At 43.4% G+C, this 23,876-nt stretch overlaps 1 protein-coding gene, 1 long non-coding RNA gene, 1 other non-coding gene and 4 pseudogenes across 4 annotated transcripts in view; 6 read left to right on the forward strand and 1 right to left on the reverse strand.

Annotated features, from left to right (window-relative positions):
- Positions 1-23,876, forward strand: part of LOC148354815 (uncharacterized) — a 99,105-nt gene that overhangs the window by 40,798 nt on the left and 34,431 nt on the right. The window lies entirely within an intron of this gene.
- Positions 3,158-3,293, forward strand: LOC148354833 (U1 spliceosomal RNA; annotated as a pseudogene).
- On the forward strand, positions 3,527-3,702 carry LOC148354834 (U2 spliceosomal RNA; annotated as a pseudogene).
- Positions 8,445-8,659, forward strand: LOC148354835 (small nucleolar RNA U3). The gene has a single exon (XR_015852360.1). It is a non-coding gene; the product is annotated as a small nucleolar RNA U3 (small nucleolar RNA).
- On the forward strand, positions 19,559-19,682 carry LOC148354836 (U2 spliceosomal RNA; annotated as a pseudogene).
- LOC148354837 (U1 spliceosomal RNA) lies at positions 19,911-20,063 on the forward strand (annotated as a pseudogene).
- Positions 21,469-23,850, reverse strand: LOC148354838 (general transcription factor II-I repeat domain-containing protein 2A-like). Of its 2 annotated transcripts, none has more exons than XM_088350363.1 (2): positions 23,326-23,850; positions 21,469-23,163 (listed from the first exon to the last, which is right to left on the reverse strand). In XM_088350363.1, the coding sequence occupies exons 1-2, from the start codon at positions 23,558-23,560 to the stop codon at positions 21,713-21,715; spliced, it is 1,686 nt and encodes a 561-aa protein (XP_088206489.1). In that variant the 5' UTR covers positions 23,561-23,850; the 3' UTR covers positions 21,469-21,712. The 2 variants fall into 2 exon arrangements, with proteins under 2 accessions (XP_088206489.1, XP_088206487.1); XM_088350361.1 differs by having other exon boundaries at positions 21,469-22,287; positions 22,357-23,850.

A 23,876-nucleotide genomic window follows, 5' to 3' on the forward strand; every position in this document is an offset into this window, starting at 1 on the left:
TCGTATGATTCACGAGCACAATGGTGGGAAATGACAAAGAAACGAACACAGACCTTTTTTAAAAATGCAGGGAAAAACAAGAAACTCAAAGAGATGAAACGCATGTCGGGACTACAAAGAAGACTCCAACGCTATTTCATCCTAACAGAAAAGGGGATGGACTTTAATGATGAAATCAAAGAGATCAAACAAGAACTAAACGCTTTGGCGGAAATAAAGAGCAAAGGCATCATAATAAGAAGCAGAGAAAGAGAAATAGAAGAAGGGGAAAAATGTACACGCTACTTTTTTAAAAAAATTATGGGCAAAAATGAGGGGATTTTTAAACTTCAAAACGAAAACGGGCAAATAACAAAGGAATGTAGTGAAATAACCAGATTGGTCGAAGACTACTACAAAAAAATATTTGAAAAGAAAGAAACATATGAGAATGAAATGGGGCATGTATTAGATCATATTTCAAGATCAGTGCGTCAAGACCCCTTTTTAACATCAGACTTTACCCAAGACCAACTGAATGATTGCATAAAGACTATGAAAAAAGGCAAATCACCCGGGGAGGACGGACTCAACCTCGAATTTTACCGGACTTTTTGGGATATTTTAGCACCAGATCTGTTAACTGTTTTTAACGAATTTTCCAGTCGAGACCATATGCCAGACAGTTTCAGAATCGGGATAGTTACTCTATTGCACAAAAAAGGAGACAAAATTGACTTAAAAAACTGGCGACCCATAACGCTTTTAAACGTGGACTGTAAAATTTTCAGCAAGCTTCTAGCAACACGAATGTCTGTTGTCTTGGGAGACTTGGTTGATCCAGACCAAACCTGTGCCATTGTGGGAAGGAAGATCAGCGACAGTCTCATGCTGATCCGTGACACCATTTGTTATGCAAGAGACAGAAACATGCGACTAGCGGTCCTAAACCTAGACTTTGAAAAAGCCTTTGATCGAGTCTCGCACCAATACCTCTTCAGGGTATTGCAAAAATGTGGTTTTCCCCAAAAATACATCAATTGGGTAGGACTGCTATACCGAGACATCTACAGCAAATTCATGATTAACGGGAATTTATCGGAAGCAATCGAGATCAACTGCGGTGTACGTCAAGGTTGCCCTATGTCTCCCCTTCTCTATGTTCTTTGCATTGAACCTTTGGCACAAATGTTAAGAAAAGATAGATTTGTCGAAGGCATCAATATCCCAGGAAGTGGGGGACAAATTACCAAGTGTGTTTTGTACATGGATGATTTTAATATTTTGTGTACTGACCGCGCATCTGTTGAAAGAGCCCTTGACTTGACTGACCTGTTTGGGAGGGCGTCTGGGTCAAGGCTAAATAGAGAAAAATCACAAGTGAAGTTTTATGGAATGTGGAAAGAGACAGAAAAGGCAGGACTCCCGCTGACGGTGTTAAAGACAGACCAGAAAATCCTAGGGATAAAATTCAATGCGGATGGAGGAGGCGAGACCAACTGGGATGACGTGACAAGGAAAGTTAAGCAAAAACTTGTTTTTTGGTCACTAAGAAAACTGACAATAGAGGGGAAGGTCCTAATCATCAAAGCGATCATCCTCCCAATGCTTTTGTCAATCAGTTTAATTTTTATGCCTAAAAGAAACGTGCTGTTACAAATGGACCGAGCCATCTTTCGCTTTGTCTGGGGCTCAAAGTGGGAAAGGATAAAAAGAGATACAATGAAAAAGAAAAAGGAAAAAGGGGGGAAAGGAGTGCCTGACCTCCAGCTTTTCCTGGGAAGCAAATATGTCTCTCTCCACTTCCAAAACGCTGTGGGCCCACCCAACAACCCGAAAAGTCAAGCAATGACCCGTTTTTGGATGGGCTCATATTTGCGGAAGCTAAAGCTTGTACCAGACAATCGTTTGATTCCAATTTCGTTTAACTTGCCACCAACACATCTCTTTATCCGGGATTTTTTGAAGAAGTTTGATTTGGAAACACAAGAATGTCACACTTTACAAAACCACAGGGCCCTTATTGCTATTGTGCAAGAGCGAGCTACAGTAAGCCCTGTGCGGGGGCTTGCGTTTGGCGAATCCACAACGGTTTGGAGCAACGTCAATCATCCTGCCCTCCCAAACAGACTACGAGACTTGTCATGGATGGTGGCTCATGAAGTTCTCCCAGTCAGAGCTGTAATGCACCACAGAGGAATGTCAGCGACTTCGACGTGCCCTCGACCTGGCTGTGGCGCCCAGGAGTCGGTGAGGCACCTTTTTTGTGAGTGCAGCGCTGCCAAGGTCTTGTGGACAATGGCCGAACAACTAGGAAAGTTCCCGGACTTGCCAGCAGGAGAGGTCCCTGATGCACAGTACGTGCTTTACGGGGTGAGTCGGTCGAGGAGGCATCGGAACGACTTTGCCAGGGACTGGCTCACTCTCGCCGCCATCAAGGACGCCATCTGGACCTCCAGAAACCTGCTGGTATGGAGGTGCAGGCAGATCCCCCCCGTGGCTGTGCTCCAAATGGCTGCAGATACCATACAATCTGCGAGCGGCGGGCCTAGGACGCAGCCATAAAGAAGACTCGTCTGTACCCACCCGGAGGGGGGAGCCGGAGCTACACTGTGGGAGTCCCGGCAGCAACGGCCTGGGTTGTGGAACCCAGAAGGGAGAGGACCCACGCAGAATGGAAAGGACCCACACAGAGGACTGGAAGAATGCTGCTTGGGAGGGTGGGGTGGCAGAGCTATGCCCTTGCACAATAGTATTGCCTTTTACACGCTGGTTAACTACTGTTAAAAGAAAATAACTCTGAAATTGTTTCATTGATGTTGAAAATGTCAGGAAAAAATGTTAAAACGTCATATCGTCACGTCATATTGTCAAATATAAAAAAAATGTGAATATGCTTGATGGCTGTGTTTTGCTGCTGTTGGTGTCAGTGGATTTGTTCAGACCGAGGACAATCGACTTTGGCCTGGACGGATCTATTGACACTAACAAAGATGTTATATAATGAAATTGTGAATATGTTTGATTTTCGAGAAGGTTTGTTCAAACCTCACTTTGTGTTTGCTGTTAAAAGCGTAATATTGGAATATAATATTGTGAATGTGCTTAATTGCTGTTGAGATTGTCATGATTGTTTTCTGTTTTTAGTGTCAATAAATTTGTTCAAACCAAAAACCAAAAAATGAAGGTGGTTCACCCAGGGTGAGGCTCAGCCATTGCACTCCGGTTGAGCTGACCTCTGCGAATTCCCCAAATGTGGGAATCTCGACTGCATAATTTCTGGTAGTGGGGGACTGCGTTCGCGCTCTCCCCTGATTTTAATGTCAATAGCAATTGTTAGTGCGCTGCTTTTGTAATTAGAATTTCAGTTCAGGCCCATCTATAACATCATTTGATGAGAAGTGACCATCTTGCATAGTGACTGATAACGCTCCTGGGTTTTCATGAGAGCCTTTAGTGTTTAGAGCGCATTACAATGGCCATTCCGCACCTGGAACAGGTTGGGACGGTCCTGTCATTTAGAGATGTCGTTTCATCTGACCTGACCTTAGCTTAGCCTTTTGGTGACTTTGATGTGCTAGGTCCTTAGCTTGGCCCTTTTGTGTACTTTCTATGAAGTCACCATCTTTGATTTTTGCATTTCGGAGATGGAATATGAGCTTGCTCTGTCCACTCCACGCATCGGCCCGGTATTGCAGTACCTCCGGGAACGGTGCATTCGCAATGATCGCAGCATGGCTTTAGGACTAGGACCTTAGCTTGGCCTTTTGGCTGAGAGTAAGTGTCCCGGCTCCTAGGCTTTGTAGCGTATTATGAACTGACCGATAACGGATAATGGATAATGAATAACGAAGATAGATCAATAACCCTTAAAAACCCCAAAACCCCATTTCCAAATGTACTCCTAAAAAGCCATAGCAAAACACTGTGGAACCAAGTACTTCTTTTGAGCTTAAATTAAAACAAATAATCGACCTCAGGCCCTATCGCGGTTTCGCTACTTTGCGGATTTACATCGTGCATTGTGTTCTGATTCATAATAGGCACGCTCCGAAGGCTGTGCAATTGGGCAAATAGTTCGAAGGGGTGTGTTCAAAAAAATTTGCAGTGTGGCAACTAATCTCTGAGTTCTTAAATTTTGGGGAAGAAAAAACAAAACAGGTGCGAATCGGGTGGGCGCCTATTTAAGGCTGATGGAGCCGGCACAGGTTGAACACGAATTTGAGGAAAACGGGTCGTTCAAGAAGGGCAGCACGGCGGCGCAGTGGTTAGCGCGTGTGCGGCACAGTCCTGAGGTCATGAGAGATTGAACCTTCCTGTGTGGAGTTTGCAGTTCTCCCCGTGCTTGCGTAGGTTTCCTCCGGGCACTCCGGTTTCCTCCCACATTCCAAGAACATGCATGTCAGGTTAATTGGCCGGTCCAAATTGTTCCTGGGTCTGAATGAGCGAGTGAGTTGTCTGTCTCTGTGTGCCCCGCGACTGGCCGGCAACCAGCTTAGGGTGTCCCCTGCCCACTGCCCCAAGATAGCTGGGATGGGGTCCAGCACCCCCGCGACCCTACTGAGGATAATGGATGGATGGGGGTCGTTAAAGACACTGCTCCGGAGGACTGCGTTCATTGGTTTAAAAGTTGATTGGAGAAGGATGAACCCATAGAGAGGTAAAAAAATTGTTGGCCGTTGAGCCAGGAAAAACAGAGACGCGTGCAAGAAAACGGAAGATAACTATTAAAATGGACCGGAGAAAAACCAGAATGGCAAAGCCTCAGCCAATGATCAGCTTCAGTCTGCAGTTACCTGTAAGTGGTGTGACCGTGAGAAGACGTCTGCGTAAAGCAAATGTATTTTCAAGAATCCCAGGCAAATGTTGAAAAAAAAAAGGCATGTGCAGAAGAGGTTACAATTCGGCAAAGAACACATCAACTGGCCTAAAGAAAAATGGAGAAACGTTTTGTGGACTAATGAAAGTAAAATTGCCCTTTTTGAGTCCAGGGGCCACAGACCGCGTGTGAAACGACACCCAAACTCCGAATTCAAACTTCAGTACACATTGAAGACAGTGAGGCATGGTGGTGCAGGTATCATGGTCTGGGCATGTTTCTCCTACTCTGGTGTTGGGCCCATTTGTCGCATAGCAGGGATCATGGATCAGTTTGTGTATGTCAAGATACTTGAAGATGTTATGTTGCCATATGCTGACGAGGACATGCCCTTGAAATGGGTGTTTCCACAAGACAATGGTCCCAACCACACCAGTAGACGGGCAAAGTCTTGGTTCCAAACCAAAAAAATTCATGTCATGGGGTGGCCAGCCCAATCCCCAGATCCCAATCCGATCGACAACTTCACGAAATACTGTTTGTCAAGCAAAACCAAGAAATGTCAATGAATTGTGGATTGTTGTTAAGGAGTCACGGAGTGAAACAACGACGGAAAGGTGCCACAAGTTGGTTGACTCTATGCCACACAGATGTGAGGCAGTAATAAACAACTGTGGTCATGCAACTAGATATTAGGATTGCTAGATCCTAACTTTTTGGGTAAATACGAAATAGTTTCGAGTTTGTACAGTCGACAGCAGACGCTGCTATTTTTTTAACACAGCCCTTTGAAGTAATTGCCCGATTGCACGGCATGCCTATTATGAATGCTGGATCTTGTTTGTTTCCTGAGAATCTACTGCACCTACTGCTCACTTGTCTGGCATGTAACAATAAAACCCATACTAAAACCTGAGATATTCTGGTTCGTCACACTACACTGCTATGATTTCAAACAGCCCTGCACACGCTCTCTTACTTGCGTCAGACCACCAGTAGGCGCCCTACTTCGGAAGTAGTCTAGCAGCGAGGCACGAAATGTACTCTTCGTTTTACAGTATTGTCAAAATGAACGAGATTTGAAGTTACGCCTATCACCGTATGGTTATCTACAGCTTCCCGATAAATAACAGTTAAACTTTTCACATCTTGGTTTTGTTAGTGGCTTGGTCAGCATGTGAGCCACCGTGTGCTCAGTGGGTCACTACTTGCTTGTAATTTTACCATCAACTTGTGCAGACCGTACAAAATGATATTTTACGTCTATGTGTTTACTGAGTTGCCTACATACTGGGTTTTTAGACAGTTCAATAGTCCCCTGGCTATCTTCATGAATCAAATCTGGTGTGTGCTGTGTTTCCTCATCCACGCCATGAAGTATTGCACGAGATACATGCTTTCTTGTACCGTGGATGACAGTGCCATGTATTCGGCTCCGCAAGTTGATAGCGCCACCGTAGGCTGTTTTCTGGTTTTCCTGGATATAACTGGACCATTTTGGGTTAGACTAAAGCAGTAACCGGTTGGTTCCGATTGCGTCCCGATTGTTTCAAGTCATACAAAGATTTGTTCAATTTACAAACTAGATGCTCACCAGTTTTAGATCCATTCACCCATCGATGTTATGTGCCGCTTCTCCTCACTAGGGTGGTGGGGGCGCTGGAGCCCGTCCCAGCTAACTGTGGGCACCGGGCAAAGTACACTCTGAACTGGTTGACCGGTTTTTGATTCCACTTCAAATCCCTTCCGTTGTTCCATGTGCAACTCACAATCTATGGGAGCGTGTAAATATGTCGTTTTGACATCCATTTGGTGGAGCCTTGGGTTACCTTGCGCGGCTATTTGCATAAGAATCCTCACTGAGGTCATAACAGCAGTTGGGGAGAAGGTTTCCTTATAATCTATGCCTTCTACCTGCCCGTATCCCTTTGCGACATATCCAGCTTTAAAAGTTTCAGGTTTGTAGAGGTTCTCTCTAACCATAAAAACCCAACTTCCCCCCACTGCTTTCTTTCCCTTCGGCAGTAAATACAGGGTGTAAGTGTCATTACTAGTGTCAATAAAATTGTTCAAACCAAAAATCTCATTTAATGATGAATCTTCATCCACCATTGCTTTGACCCGTTTTTGGGATATTCCGGAAGAAATTGCCTCTCTATACGTTTTGGGTACTTAAAAAGTGCTCTACGAATATGGTCCACCACCTGTTTATCTTCAATATCTTCTGTTTTACATTGTTAATCTCTAAGATAGGCTGCTGGCCTTCTCTCTCTTACTGGGTAGTGCCCCAACTATCACCTTGACTTCGAGATGGGGCACTATTCCCATTCCTTTCTTATGTATGTCTGTATGTCTGATTGGCTTGGACATCATCATTTGACTTGTGTCTCCGTCCTTTGGCTCGTCCCAGTGGCTTATACCCGTCTCTGGTCCACTGACGCTCGCATTATCGTGTACTCAGTCAGATCGCTCGGCCGATGACGTTTACGGTCTTTGCAGCTCCTCACCTTTGTTTTGATGTCACTGACAGTCAGGTTCTCCCTCATCGGAGTGACGTGGACCACAAACGGATTACACAAGTCTGATAGTCCCTTTACCTTCACTGCCATTCGAGGGAAGGAAGGTCGCAGTACAAACATATGACACGCGGTCTCCCCTTGTCGGCGTAATGTGCTCGTACAATTGTCAGTGCCTTGCGTCCGTCGCTTCTCGCATGACTGAGGACAAACTTCTACTGTCCAGGACTTGCACCGTTTCAGCATATGCTTGCGTATTCTTCAGGATGGTATCCGCTCAGACATCGTTGGCGTCCTCCTCGCAATTCCAAGTGTGCTAGGATTCTGGTTTCCCACAGCTCGTATGATCGCCCGTCAACCATCAAACAAAAGCCAATCAAACCACTTATTAGACATCATACTGGGCCCATAACCTGTCAGGTTACCAGTAGTCATCCTACTTGGGGCGTAGTCTAGCAACGGCGCACGATACGTGCTCTCCGCCAGATCACGCCATAACACACCACTCGAGAAGTCTGAGAGGAGTTTTCTTGAGATTTATTTTGCACATGCGCAGCGGCATTGTATACCCTCATTCGCACCGGAGGTCAATTAGCATAATGAGACTGAAATCACACGAGAACAAGAATCGCATGTCCAGTTAAAGCTTTTTATGAACCGTAAAAGTTTTTCGTCCGTCTGAAAAGTGGGAGTGAGGGGCAAGTGCGGAACCTTTCTTTCTTTGACCGTTGCTTCCCGGGACCTCTTTACAGACGTACGAGGTCGTGGTGCTTATTTCACGTAAAGATTCCAAAAGAATCAGAGAGTACCCATAAATAGGAGGTACTGCTCGATGGAATCTCGCATGTATTTGCGTTAGCACAAATTGTTTTTGGAGAACTTGACTTTTTTTCCAAAACGAATTAAAATCACAAACCTCGCAAAGTATTGTGGGGCTTAATGACTGCAACAATAACCTAGATTTTAACTCCATTCAGTCTTTCATATTCCATATGTGCTTGGATTTCCCTTGATTTTTTTGGGTGTATAGGAGCGATCGATGTGTTTGGAGCAAATTACCGACAATGTTGCCCTCCGAGCACAAGTAGTTCTGTCGGCTATTAATGCGGGTGGGTGCACATTTGAAGATTAAGACTATACTCTTAGGGATCATTTCTATAGTTTTTGACTTGTGAAATGTGTTTCTACCTTGTATGGATCTGCCAACTACGATGACGAGATGAAATATTCCTCCCTGAGCGTGAAGTAGGCAGATAGGAATGATGAAATCATATACTGTCTGTCGTTGATGACCGTTCATTGGTCCTTTGTGGACTTGTGATGGGGGGAATATGTTCAGAGTAGCTGGAAGCTCAACTTCAATGAAATGTCAAAATGAAAGTGTAATGTACTCTATCTAATCACATTAGAATTGAACTTCTGCCTTCCTGAGTTAACCAAGTGATGGACATTGAAATCCGTAGCTCCCGATGTAAATGACTGCCATGCGCACTCTAAATTATTTCAAATTTGTATACAATTGTGTGACTTGGCTCAAACATACTGGACTGTCTCAGAAAATTAGAATATTGTGATAAACTTCTTTATTTTCTGTAATGCAATTAAAAAAACCAAAATGTCATACATTCTGGATTCATTACACATCAACTGAACTATTTCAAGCCTTTTATTTTTTTATATTGCTGAATTTGGCTTACAGCTTAAGAAAACTCAAAAATCCTATCTCAAAATATTAGAATATCATGAAAAAGTATACAAGTAGGCTATTCAACTAATCACCTGAATCATCTAATTAACTCGAAACACCTTGCGAGGGTTTCCTGAGCCTTAAAAACACTCAGCTTGGTTCAGTAAACTAAATCACTGCTGATCTGACTGCTGTCCAGAGGACCATCGTTGATACCCTCCATCAGGAGGGTAAGACACAAAAAGAAATTAAGAGCAGGCTGTTCACAGAGTGCAGTTTCAAAGCATATCCACAAAAAGTCTGTTGGAAGGGAAAAATGTGGCCGGAAACGCTGCACAACCAAGAGAGATGACCGCAGCCTTAACAAAATTGTGAAGAAGAGCCGCTTCCAGAATTTGAGGGAGCTTCAAAGACAGTGGGCTGAAGCTGGAGTCCAGGTATCAAAAGCCACAGTTCACAGACGTGTCCGGGAAATGGGCTACAATAGCCGTATTCCCATGGTCAAGCCACTTCTGAACTCAAGACAACGGAAGAAGCGTCTGACTTGGGCTATGGAGAAGAAGCACTGGACAGTGGTCCAAAGTCCTCTTTTCAGACGAAAGCAAGTTTTGCATTTCATTTGGAAGTCAAGGCGCCAGAGTCTGGAGAAAGGCTGGAGAAGAGCAAAATCCAAGTTGCTTGAAATCCAGTGTGAAGTTCCCACAGTCAGCAATGGTTTGGGGAGCCATGTCAGCTGCTGGTGTTGGTCCACTGTGTTTCATCAAGTCCAGAGTAAATGCAACTGTGTACCAAGAGATTTTAGAGCACTACATGCTTCCATCTGCTGAAAAGCTCTATGGAGATAAGTATTTCATTTTCCAGCATGATCTGGCACCTGCCCACAGTGCCAAAACCACCAGTAACTGGTGCACTGACCATGGCATCACTGTCCTTGATTGGCCTGCTAATTCCCCTGACCTGAACCCCATCGAGAATTTGTGGGGTATAGTTAAGAAGAAGATGAAAGACACCAGACCTACAAATGCAAATGAGCTGAAGGCCGCTATCGAAGCATCCTGGGCATCAATAACACCTCAGCAATGCCACAGGCTGATTGCCTCCATGCCACGCCAGATTGAAGCAGTAATCCGTGCAAAAGGATTCCCAACCAAGTACTGAGTGCATCAATGGACATTTTCAAATGTTTGATTTAGTTTTGCTGTTATAAAATTATTTTTTTTACTTGGTCTGAGGAAGTATTCTAATATTTTGAGATAGGATTTTTGAGTTTTTTTCAGCTGTAAGCCCAAATCAGCAATATTCAAATAATAAAAGGCTTGAAATAGTTCAGTTGATGTGTAATGAATCCAGAATGTATGACAATTTTGTTTTTTTAATTGCATTACAGAAAATAAAGAACTTTATCACAATATTCTAATTTTCTGAGACAGTCCAGTAACTTTCAAAGTGACGAACGCTGTTGAATAAAAGCGGTCATGGTTCGAAGCACTTATTGATAACAACCACGAACTTCCAGTTGCGTGCGCCATCAGGGGCCTAATGGAGACACAACCCTGGACCGAGTGAGTTGTTGTTGTCCATCGCGTGGTGTGTCTCGGGCAAATACAGGCTGGTGGTTCCCATTCCCCGAAAGACCAGATTGAGGCTGGCCCCCCGCAGCACGGCAGCTGAGTGGTTAGCGAGCCCGCGGCACAGTTGTGAGGTCATGGATTCAAAATCCAGCCAGTTTGCATGTTCTTCCCGTGCCCGCACGGCTGTCCTGCGGGCACTCCAGTTTCCTCCCACCTTCCAAAACATTCTTGTCAAGTTGTTGGCCCGTCCAAATGGTCCCTGGGTGTGAATGAGCGAGTGAGTTGTCTTGTCTCTGTGTGCCCTGCGACCGGCTGGCAACCAGTTCAGGGTGCCCACTGCCCAAAGTCAGCTGGGATGGCCTCCAGCACCCCCGCGACCCTACCGAGGACAGGCGGTGCAGATAATGGACAGGTTATACATCGTGTTTTGTCCTTGTTCATCACTGTTGTTTTAATTTAGTCTCTTGATAATGATGTTTGAATAAGCAATGTTTGTAATCTCTAAATTGGGCCACGTTGTTGGAGTGTGATGTGTTTGTGTCAATAAAGTTTGTTATAACCATATGGAAGGTGGAAAGGAAGTTCGGGTTGGGACCAAGATATGCTTCTTCTCTTCATTTCAATTGAGTTATGAATAGGTGCTGTCAAATCGGTTGTAACCTAGCCTGGTTAGAAAAGAGAGAATACTAAACAACAGATACTGTAATGTGCAGTGATGTCCAGCAGGTGGCGTTGTTCCTTTATATCGTGGACCAGTAGTGTTGTTTTGCTTTTACTGTGGGGTTGAAGGATTAATCTTGTTTGTGCCATGAAAAGCGTTCGTTTGAATTTGTTTGCTCTCTTTAAGTTGCATGTTGACTTAATGTTTTAGTGGTGTGTTTTATTTTGCGGGATGAATGTTTTCCTCTTTGTGACGCTATGCATCATGGGAAACTGCTTAAGAATCAAAACCTAAATACTAACTTTAACGCGTTATCTGTTCGTTTGCTGGATTTCCCCGCGCTGCCCTTAGCGTTCACATTCGTGCAGGAGTGACCTTTCCGAGTGTTGTATGTTAACCGTGTAACACTACCGTAGCTGCAGGGGGCGCGCTCGAGTAATAGTTGGTTGCCTTGGCCGTGTACAACTCATACTTACCTGGCAGGGGAGATACCATGATCATGAAGGTGGTTTTTTTTTGACTTGTGATGGTGGACGCATCAGGTTAGCACTGCTCGTTCTATGCGTTTATACTGTCATTGGCGTCGGTTTTAAGAGTATTGTTAATTATTAATTTTACAATTCTAACCATTTTAACATAGTTAGAAGTAAAGCAGCCGAGTCCTGCCATGGCCGGGCATTATACCGGCGGGCGGAGACGTAACTGCGCGAGATTCTTGCTCAAAGATGTTGTGGCAATTTCGGAGGGAATGTCAAGGACGGATTTTATTAACAAGTTTGTTGAAAAGATTCTGAAGTTTAAAAAGGAGGAGGTACATGCTGTCATAAAAATGACTTCTGGCAAAGGCTTTGATGTGAGTTTTGAAACGGCAGCTCTTTATCAAGAGTTTTGGAATCGTTTTGAGGGAGTGAGGTCCCAGTTTTCAGGATTTACAGTGGAGAAGCTGACTGATAATGCTAACAAGATTGTCATTGTTAGAATGTTTAGTGAAATAATCAGTGCTGATGACGTCTGTTATTGGTTGAGTAGACACTGCTCAGTAAAAGGCCAGGCTATGAAGGTGAGGTGTGAGAAAGGCTATTGGACTGGTGCCTGGAGGGTACCAGTCCAACTAAGGCAAGATCCTCAGGGCTTTCAGGGACTGAAACAAATCCCGTCGACTATATTCCTGGGGGAAAACCGTGGCTTTATCCACTATCAAGGGCAACCGAAACTCTGTCGCAAATGTGGTGAGCATGGGCATCTGGCTGAGGTATGTGATCGAATTTTTTGTGGAAAGTGCAGAACAATTGGACATTCCTTTGAGGAATGTATCAATAGCAGAAAATGCAATCTCTGTGGAGAAACGAATCACCTCTTTAGAAACTGCCCGAACTCGTTTGCTAACAAATTGAAAGCTAGGAAGGCAGTTAACAAAGACAACAAAGACAATGAAATGATGTCAGACAACATAGATAATGAAATGAATAAATGTCACAAAGACAATGAAATGAATAAAGATAACAAAGACAATGAAATTAATAAAGTCATGGAAATACAAAATGAAAATGAACAAGAAATTAATGAAGTTATAGAAATACCCAATGAAGATGAACAGGAAATGAATAAAGTTATGGAAATACCCAATGAAATTGATCAAGAAATGCACAAAGAAATTGGACAAGACAAACAAATTGAAAAAACAGATGTACCTACCAAAACCCCTGGAGGAGAGACCAGAGAATCAAAATTGAAACAGCAAGAACCTGTAAATTCTAATTCGATTTCTCATAAAATACCTGAATTTGGACATGACAAACGAATAGAAAAAGCAACTGCCACTCCGAAAACACATATTAATCAGGAAGGGCCTGGAAGAGAGTCCAAATTAGCAAATTTGTTTGCTACGCCATTGCCGGGATTTGGAGAAGACAAACAAATCGAAAAGGCGAATGACTCTCCAAAAACCCATACGGGCACTGGAAAGAGGGGTAAAAGTAAGACAAAATTGGGAGTGGTGAAAAAAACAGAAACAAAGATAAGAGATTTAGAAGAAAGCCGATTGCCGGTGAATAAGCCCACAAGGGAACTGTATGAAGTTGAGACGGAGGAAGTCGGGGAGGGAAAAAATCTGACCCTTTGTGGGCAGGGACGTAAGAGACCTCTTGATAGGTCCTCTGGCTCACCCCCTAACCCAGAAAAAAGGGGAAGACCTGGAACCACAGACAGAGAGTCAGAGGGTCCCAGAGTTTTCCCAGGTGAGTCTCAAAATGAGGTACTACTCTTAAGTGATGTGTCTGACACAGGTGACACTCTCGATGATCTCGATGATCACCAAAGAATGGACTCAGATCCCCCGGTTTTGTCTAACTAGTTTAAATACTTTAACAACAATTATGAACATTACATTCTCTACTATCAATGTGAGAAGTGTGAGATCAAAGGTTAAGGCTCACAGTGTTTTATCGTTCTTAAAAACTATCAGAACAGATGTGTTTTTACTACAGGAATGCTGCATCCCCTTTCTAAAAAATTATAAACAGTGGGAAGAGATTTGGCCATATCCGTCATTATGGAGTGGCTCGAATGAAAACCGTAACGATGGGGTAGCCATTTTAATAAACAACCCTCAACTCATCATAAAGGGGAGTACTGTGATGAGAGACGGACGCGCAATCTTAGCAAGACTTTCTTATATAGGGAATGATTTTAACCTCATTAACATATACAGCCATGTCGACAGACAACTCAGGTACGAACTTTTAGAGGATATCCAGTCGCATATGCTAGGCCATCAACCACTAATCGTGGGAGGAGATTTTAATTGCATCCTAAGTAGGAAGGATAGAAAGAGGAACGATGAGGAGTTTAAAGTAGATAAAACATCAACTTTATTACAAGACATGTGCCGGACATTTAAACTGGTGGACTGTTTCAAATCCATACATCCAGGAGAGGAGGGCTTCACCTGGTTCAGTAGTGACAATGCCAGAGCCTCTCGAATAGACTACATATTTACGAGGGGTTTAGCACAGAGTGATGCAAGATTAATTCCAGTTTTTTTTTCGGATCACTTGCTACTGTCCTGCTCTTTCTCATTTCCTTCAGGTATGACTGTTGGGAAGGGTTTGTGGAAGTTAAACTGCTCCCTGCTGGAGGATGAGGCTCTAGCCGCACAATACAGGGAGCTGTACAAAGACTGGCAGACCCTTCAAGACTCGTATGATTCACGAGCACAATGGTGGGAAATGACAAAGAAACGAACACAGACCTTTTTTAAAAATGCAGGGAAAAACAAGAAACTTAAAGAGATGAAACGCATGTCGGGACTACAAAGAAGACTCCAACGCTATTTCATCCTAACAGAAAAGGGGATGGACTTTAATGATGAAATCAAAGAGACCAAACAAGAACTAAACGCTTTGGCGGAAATAAAGAGCAAAGGCATCATAATAAGAAGCAGAGAAAGAGAAATAGAAGAAGGGGAAAAATGTACACGCTACTTTTTTAAAAAAATTATGGGCAAAAATGAGGGGATTTTTAAACTTCAAAACGAAAACGGGCAAATAACAAAGGAAAGTAGTGAAATAACCAGATTGGTCGAAGACTACTACAAAAAATTATTTGAAAAGAAAGAAACATATGAGAATGAAATGGGGCATGTATTAGATCATATTTCAAGATCAGTGCGTCAAGACCCCTTTTTAACATCGGACTTTACCCAAGACCAACTGAATGATTGCATAAAGACTATGAAAAAAGGCAAATCACCCGGGGAGGACGGACTCAACCTCGAATTTTACCGGACTTTTTGGGATATTTTAGCACCAGATCTGTTAACGGTTTTTAACGAATTTTCCAGTCGAGACCATATGCCAGACAGTTTCAGAATAGGGATAGTTACTCTATTGCACAAAAAAGGAGACAAAATTGACTTAAAAAACTGGCGACCCATAACGCTTTTAAACGTGGACTGTAAAATTTTCAGCAAGCTTCTAGCAACACGAATGTCTGTTGTCTTGGGAGACTTGGTTGATCCAGACCAAACCTGTGCCATTGTGGGAAGGAAGATCAGCGACAGTCTCATGCTGATCCGTGACACCATTTGTTATGCAAGAGACAGAAACATGCGACTAGCGGTCCTAAACCTAGACTTTGAAAAAGCCTTTGATCGAGTCTCGCACCAATACCTCTTCAGGGTATTGCAAAAATGTGGTTTTCCCCAAAAATACATCAAGTGGGTAGGACTGCTATACCGAGACATCTACAGCAAATTCATGATTAACGGGAATTTATCGTAAGCAATCGAGATCAACTGCGGTGTACGTCAAGGTTGCCCTATGTCTCCCCTTCTCTATGTTCTTTGCATTGAACCTTTGGCACAAATGTTAAGAAAAGATAGATTTGTCGAAGGCATCAATATCCCAGGAAGTGGGGGACAAATTACCAAGTGTGTTTTGTACATGGATGATTTTAATATTTTGTGTACTGACCGCGCATCTGTTGAAAGAGCCCTTGACTTGACTGACCTGTTTGGGAGGGCGTCTGGGTCAAGGCTAAATAGAGAAAAATCACAAGTGAAGTTTTATGGAATGTGGAAAGAGACAGAAAAGGCAGGACTCCCGCTGACGGTGTTAAAGACAGACCAGACAATCCTAGGGATAAAATTCAATGCGGATGGAGGAGGCAAGACCAACTGGGATGACGTGACAAGGAAAGTTAAGCAAAAACTTGTTTTTTGGTCACTAAGAAAACTGACAATAGAGGGGAAGGTCCTAATCATCAAAGCGATCATCCTCCCAATGCTTTTGTCAATCAGTTTAATTTTTATGCCTAAAAGAAACGTGCTGTTACAACTGGACCGAGCCATCTTTCGCTTTGTCTGGGGCTCAAAGTGGGAAAGGATAAAAAGAGATACAATGAAAAAGAAAAAGGAAAAAGGGGGGAAAGGAGTGCCTGACCTCCAGCTTTTCCTGGGAAGCAAATATGTCTCTCTCCACTTCCAAAACGCTGTGGGCCCACCCAACAACCCGAAAAGTCAAGCAATGACCCGGTTTTGGATGGGCTCATATTTGCGGAAGCTAAAGCTTGTACCAAACAATCGTTTGATTCCAGTTTCATTTAACTTGCCACCAACACATCTCTTTATTCGGGATTTTTTGAAGAAGTTTGATTTGGAAACACAAGAATGTCACGCTTTACAAAACCACAGGGCCCTTGTTGCTATTGTGCAAGAGCGAGCTACAGTAAGCCCTGTGCGGGGGCTTGCATTTGGCGAATCCACAACGGTTTGGAGCAACGTCAATCATCCTGCCCTCCCAAACAGACTACGAGACTTGTCATGGATGGTGGCTCATGAAGTTCTCCCAGTCAGAGCTGTGATGCACCACCGAGGAATGTCGGCGACTTCGACGTGCCCTCGACCTGGCTGTGGCGCCCAGGAGTCGGTGAGGCACCTTTTTTGTGAGTGCAGCGCTGCCCAGGTCTTGTGGACAATGGCCGAACAACTAGGAAAGTTCCCGGACTTACCAGCAGGAGAGGTCCCTGATGCACAGTACGTGCTTTACGGGGTGAGTCGGTCGAGGAGGCCTCGGAACGACTTTGCCAGGGACTGGCTCACTCTCGCCGCCATCAAGGACGCCATCTGGACCTCCAGAAACCTGCTGGTATGGAGGTGCAGGCAGATCCCCCCCGTGGCTGTGCTCCAAATGGCTGCAGATACCATACAATCTGCGAGCGGCGGGCCTAGGACGCAGCCATAAAGAAGACTCGTCTGCACCCACCCGGAGGGGGGAGCCGGAGCTACACTGTGGGAGTCCCGGCAGCAACGGCCTGGGTTGTGGAACCCAGAAGGGAGAGGACCCACGCAGAAGGGAAAGGACCCACACAGAGGACTGGAAGAATGCTGCTTGGGAGGGTAGGATGGCAGAGCTATGCCCTTGCACAATAGTATTGCCTTTTACACGCTGGTTAACTACTGTTAAAAGAAAATAACTCTGAAATTGTTTAATTGATGTTGAAAATGTCAGGAAAAAATGTTAAAACGTCATATCGTCACGTCATATTGTCAAATATTAAAAAAATGTGAATATGCTTGATGGCTGTGTTTTGCTGCTGTTGGTGTCAGTGGATTTGTTCAGACCGAGGACAATCGACTTTGGCCTGGACGGATCTATTGACACTAACAAAGATGTTATATAATGAAATTGTGAATATGTTTGATTTTCGAGAAGGTTTGTTCAAACCTCACTTTGTGTTTGCTGTTAAAAACGTAATATTGGAATATAATATTGTGAATGTGCTTAATTGCTGTTGAGATTGTCATGATTGTTTTCTGTTTTTAGTGTCAATAAATTTGTTCAAACCAAAAAAACCAAAAAAAAGGGAGCAATTTAACTTCCACAGACCCTTCCCAACAGTCATACCTGAAAGAAATGAGAGAAAGCAGGACTGTAGCAAGTGATCCGAAAAAAAAAAACTGGAATTAATCTTGCATCACTCAGTGCTAAACTCCTTGTAAATATGTAGTCTATTCGAGAGGCTCTGGCATTGTCACTTCTGAACCAGGTGAAGCCCTCCTCTCCTGGATGTATGGATTCGAAACAGTCCTCCAGTTTAAATGTCCGGCACATGTCTTGTAATAAAGTTGATGTTTTATCTACTTTAAACTCCTCATCGGTCCCCTTTCTATCCTTCCTACTTAAGATGCAATTAAAATCTCCTCCCACGATTAGTGGTTGATGGCCTAGCATATGCGACTGGATGTCCTAAGAGTTCGTACCTGAGTCGTATGTCGGGATGGCCTTATATGTTAATGAGGTTAAAATCGTTCCCTATATAGGAAAGTCTTGCTAAAATTGCGCGTCCGTCTCTCATCACAGTACTCCCCTTTATGATGAGTTGAGGGTTGTTTTTTAAAATGGCTACTCCATCGTTACGGTTTTTATTCGAGCCACTCCATAATGATGGATATGGCCAAATCTCTTCCCACTGTTTATAATTTTTTAGAAAGGGGATGCAGCATTCTTGTAGTAAAAACACATCTGTTCTGATAGTTTTTAAGAACGATAAAACGCTGTGAGCCTTAACCTTTGATCTCACACTTCTCAAATTGATAGTAGAGAATGTAATGTTCATTACTGTTGTTAAAGTATTTAAACTACTTAGACAAAACCGGGGGATCCGAGTCCATTCTTTGGTGATCATCGAGAGTGTCACCTGTGTCAGACTCACCGCTTAAGAGCAGTACCTCATTTGGAGACTCACCGGGGAAAACTCTGGAATCCTCTGACTCTCTGTCTGTGGTTCCAGGTCTTCCCCTTTTTTCTGGGTTAGGGGGTGAGCCAGAGGACCTATCGAGGGGTCTCTTACTTCCCTGCCCACAAAGGGTCAGATTTTTTCCCTCCCCGACTTCCTCTGGCTCAGCTTCATACAGTTCTCTTGTGGGCTTTTTCATCGGCAATTGGCTTTCTTCTAAATCTCTTCTCTTTGTTTCCGGTGTTTTCACCACCCCCAATTTTGTCTTACTTTTACCCCTCTTTCCAGTGCCCGTATGGGTTTTTGGAGAGTCGTTCGCTCTTTCGATTTGTTTGTCTTTTTCAAATCCTGGTAGTGGCGTAGCAAACAATTTAGCTATTTTGGACTCTCTTCCAGGCCCTTCCTGATTAATATGTGTTTTTGGAGTGGCAGTTGCCTTTTCTATTTGTTTGTCTGGTCCAAATTCAGGTATTGTATGAAAAATAGAATTAGAATTTCCAGGTCCTTCCTGACTCAAATTTGATTCTTTGGTCTGTCGAAATGGTTCGAATTGTAAAATTAATAGTTAACAACACACTCAAAACCGATGCAAATGAGAATATAAACGCAGAGAACGAGCAGTGCTAACCTGATCCGTCCGCCATGTCCTACTTCCTTAGATAGTACACAATTTTAACTTCATAGATAGTATACTTCATAGATAGTATACTAATTCAGAACCACAGTTGACATCCGTGCTTTCTTTTCTTTTCGAAACCCACAGACGCCAAAATCGTCGCATTCAAGTGGCCATACCACATTAGAACTATTGAAACTAACAAAGATGTTATATAACTAAATTGTGAATATGCTTGATTGCTGTTAAGATTGTCGAGAAGGGTTGTTCAAACCTCACGTTGTTTGTTTGCTGTTATTAGTGTCAATAAATTTGTTCAAACCAAAAAATGCTTGATTGTGTTGTGAATTTGTACACTATATGGTTGCTCTGTGATTTTTGGACTGTGTGCTACAATGAAGGAAATGACGAATTGGTCAGAATCATTGAAGGACATGGGCTGTGCGCTTCAATGAAGGACATGCCATCTAAGAATCCCCAAAATACAGCAATGCTGTAAGTTTGATTTTTGCAATCGGGAGATGGAATAAGAGCTTGCTCTGTCCACTCCACGCGTCGGTCCGGTATTGCAGTACCTCTAGGGGCGGTGCATTCGCAATGATCGCTGCTTGGCTCTGTGGCTAGGACCTTGACTCAGCCTCTTGGCTGAGAGCAAGTGTCTCGGCCCCTCGGCTTTGTAGCATATTATGATTTGACCGATAACGGATAATTGATAAAGAATATAGAACAATAAACCTTACAAAATCCCCCCCGCTTGATTGCTGTTAAGGTTGTCGAGAAGGGTTGTTCAAACCTCACATTGTTTGTTTGCTGTTATTAGTGTCAATACATTTGTTCAAACCAAAAAAAAGGTGGTTCACCCAGGGTGAGGCTCAGCCATTGAACTCCGGTTGAGCTGACCTCTGCAACTTCCCCAAATGTGGGAATCTCGACTGAATAATTTCTGGTAGTGGGGGACTGCGTTCGCGCTCTCCCCTGATTTTAATGTCAATAGCAATGCTAAGATTTGCAAGTAGGTGTCTTACTTTTGGAATTAAACTTTCAGTTCAGGCCCATCTATAACACGATTTGATGAGAAGTGAACATCCTGCCATAGTGACCGATAATGCTCCTGGGTTTTCATGAGAGCCTGTAGTGTTTAGAGCGCATTACAATGGCCATTCCGCACCTGGAACAGGTTGGGACGGTCCTGTCATTTAGAGATGTCGTTTCATCTGACCTATTTCCAAATGTGTTCCTATACCAGCTCAGTAGCCTAGATGGTAAGGCGCCCGCTTTGAGACTGGGAGGTTCGGGTTCGCGCCCCGGCCGAGTCATTCCTAAGACTTAAAAAGTGGTCGGCGGCGCCCTCTCTTGGCTGCGGCTGCATCGGGTCAGATGCAATCGACATTTCGTTCTGTGTACATTGTTACACAGAATGACAATACAAGGAAATTATTATTATTATTATTATTATTAAAAAGCCATAGCAAAACACTGTGGAACCACGTACTTCTTTTGAGCTTAAATTAAAACAAATAATCGACCAGTCTCAAACTTAGCTCAAACATAACATTCAAAGTGACGAATGCTGTTGAAAAAAGGCGGTCATGATTCAAAGCACTTATTGATAACAACCACAAACTTCCAGTTGTGTGTGACATCAGGGGACTAATGGAGACACAACCCTGGACAGAGTGAGTTGTTGTTGTCCATCATGTAGTGTGTCTTGGGCAAATACAGGCTGGTGGTTCCCATACCCCAAAAGACCAGATTGACGCCAGCAATGTGTGTTTCACGCCTACATTTAAACAGTTCCACTGGAGTTGCTGATCGAATCTCAGAAGGAAGAGCATTCCATAGCACTGGGGCCCGATTGGAGAACGCTCCCGGACCTACGGCTCTCTTCTTGGCTCTTGGGATCACTAGTAGACCAGCATTTTCAGAGCGAAGGCTCCTGACCGGAACATAGGGGGAACTTTTTTTATGTGGGGTAATTTACTAAAGACCCTATAAGCGAATGTTGTAGAGCAGGGGTCACCAACCTTTTTGAAACTGAGAGCTACTTCACGGTTACTGAATCATACGAAGGGCTACCAGTTTGATACGCTCTTCTGAAATAACAAATTTGCTCAGTTTGCCTTTAGTTATACATTATTTATAATGATTAGTAATACTCACCTATGTAAAGACACTGATCATGTTAATGATTTCTAACAATGATTATCAAAAATGACAACAAGGTGGGAAACAGATATCAATATTCAACACTTTATCTCTATTAATCACAGTATTTGTTACATTTTCAGATGATCACTTACATCACTACATTTTAGCAAAAAATATCCCATTTGCACAAGCCACTGACATGCCCTGTTAACAAATCATAAACTATGTTGCAACATGTTTCAAAAAGTTAACAATTATGTAATGTTAAACAAAATCAACTTACATATTTTTAAATATGTAATACATTTTTTATTTCACATTTTGAACTAATGGCCAAGTCTGTGTTATGTTTAACAAAATTATAACTTTTAAATGTCATGAACACACTTTTAAATTGAACACAATTCTTCAATATTTTAATTCAACTTTGCCATGGCACTACCATGTTGTCACTGACTACATCTGGTATCCGTCCTTGGTTAGTGGGAAGACTGGCATTGCATGCTGTTCACCAGTGTGTTGTAATCTGGTGTGTAACTTGACACTGCAACTGTGAGTGAGTCTCTCAGATGTGCATCAGTGAGGCGTGTTCTGTGTTTGTTTTTGATGAAGTTCATGTCAGAAAATGCTGATTCACAGAGATAGGTTGAGCCAAACAGGCTGGCAACCTTCATGGCTGCTGTGCATACTCCACTGTACTTCTCTGTGTCAACAAGGCGCCAAAAGTTTGGTGCAGCCTGGTAGGCTTTGAGATGGAGATCATTTTGCAATGTTATAATTTCAATCTCCACCTGTCCAGCATCCAAGTTGAACGTTGCACTTAACTGCTCAGCAAAGCATGTTGTGTCCCCATTCATGAAAGGGTTGGAAATGAAGAACACACATGGTTCAAGCTGATGAAGGTCACAAAACCTATTCTCAAACTCTTGCCCAAGTCTGTTTATTACTTCAATGTACTTTTCTGCCACTTTTTCAAATGTCTCAGATGCAGAAGCATTGTCTTTCAGCACTGACTGCACAGAGGGAAAGTGCAGAACTTTTTTTCTCTGTAAATCTGCAGAGAATGCATTCATTTTGGCTTTAAATGCATTTAAAGCACTTATCATATCGACAACAGTCTTACCTTTGCCTTGCAGCTGGCAGTTCAGGAGGTTTAATTTCCCAGTAATGTCCACCAAAAATGCAAGGTCAAGTGTCCACTCTGTGTCCTCTAGCAGTGAGACATCTTCGCCTTTGGACTGCATGAACTCTTTGATTTCACGCAAAAGAGACAAAAAACGATGCAAAACTCGTCCTCTGCTGAGCCATCTGATTTCTGTGTGTAGCAGTAGGTCCCCATATTCTGCTGACATCTCCTCTAATAGTACCTTGAAAATCCTGTGCTGCTTTGCTTTGGAGCGGATGTTGTTTATGATTTTCACAACGGGAGTCATCACGTGCCCAAAGCCGATCACTTTCGCACACAACGCCTGCTGGTGAATGATGCAATGGTAATGCAGAAATTTGGGGAAGTCTGGGTCACGTTTACAGTGAGCGATGAAACCTGTCTGTCGGCCGACCATAGCAGGAGCCCCGTCTGTTGTCACCGCTACCAGCTTTTCCAATGGCACCTTTTTCTGCACGAAAAACTCCTTCACCGTGTTATAAATGTCAACTCCTCTCGTAGTTGTCTTTAAGGGCAGTAGTGTCAGGAGTTCTTCTTTTGTGGAGAAATCATTAAACACCATCCGGATAAAAACCAATAACTGCGCTGTACTGCTGCTGTCCACGGACTCATCGCACTGGAGGCTAAACCACTTGCACTTCGCCAGATCCTGCTCCAACTGATCGACCAAGTTACTGGACATAGCTGATACTCGTCTTGCCATCGTAGATGCCCCCAGTTGGACGTCGGAAAGAGTGGAGATTAGGTCGCTTCCATTTTTCTCGTCTTTAAATACAGTGTTAGCAATTAATAACATCGCTTCTTTGACAACTTCTCCATCTGTAAATGCCTTTTTTTTCTTGATCAGAAAATGTGTAGCTCTAAACGAGGCTTCGGTTGCTTTTTGTGAGTTTTTGGCCGGCCTCGTAAAAAAAGACTGTTGCTTACCCAGAGCGGTCTTTAGCTCACGGGCTTTTTCTGCCCGTAGGGCGCTTGCAGGTGGATATTTATCATGGTAGCTTTTGTGACACGTATTGAAATGTCTCTCCACATTGTGCCGTTTTGCTGTCGCCACGGTCGTCCCGCAAATCAGACACACGCAGGTTTCTTTTACAGTCGTAAAAAAGAACTCCTCTTCCCATTCACTGTGAAAGAGATACGTTTTCTTTCTTTTTTCTGCCATGTTTTTGGGGTACGAAAGTGCATACAGCGCCCGCTAGCTTACTCTCCACATCCCACAAGCTCTACTTTACTGCCCATAGGTAAATATTGTGCGCGTTAACCTTAAAGTATTTTTAAGATAGTATTTTTTAAATCTATATACATACAAGTGTGATTAAAAAAATAATAGCAACAGAACAAAATTAATTTTTAGACGCAGCTCTCTATGAGATGTGCTATTTTTGGAACAGGCCCGCGGGCGACTCATGTGGTCCTTGCGGGCGACCGGGTGCCCGCGGGCACCGTGTTGGTGACACCTGTTGTAGAGGATCTACAGA

Source organism: Urocampus carinirostris, chromosome 12 (genome assembly GCF_059441175.1).
Source record: "Urocampus carinirostris isolate Australia breed hairy pipefish chromosome 12, RoL_Ucar_1.0, whole genome shotgun sequence".
Taxonomy (NCBI): domain Eukaryota; kingdom Metazoa; phylum Chordata; class Actinopteri; order Syngnathiformes; family Syngnathidae; genus Urocampus; species Urocampus carinirostris.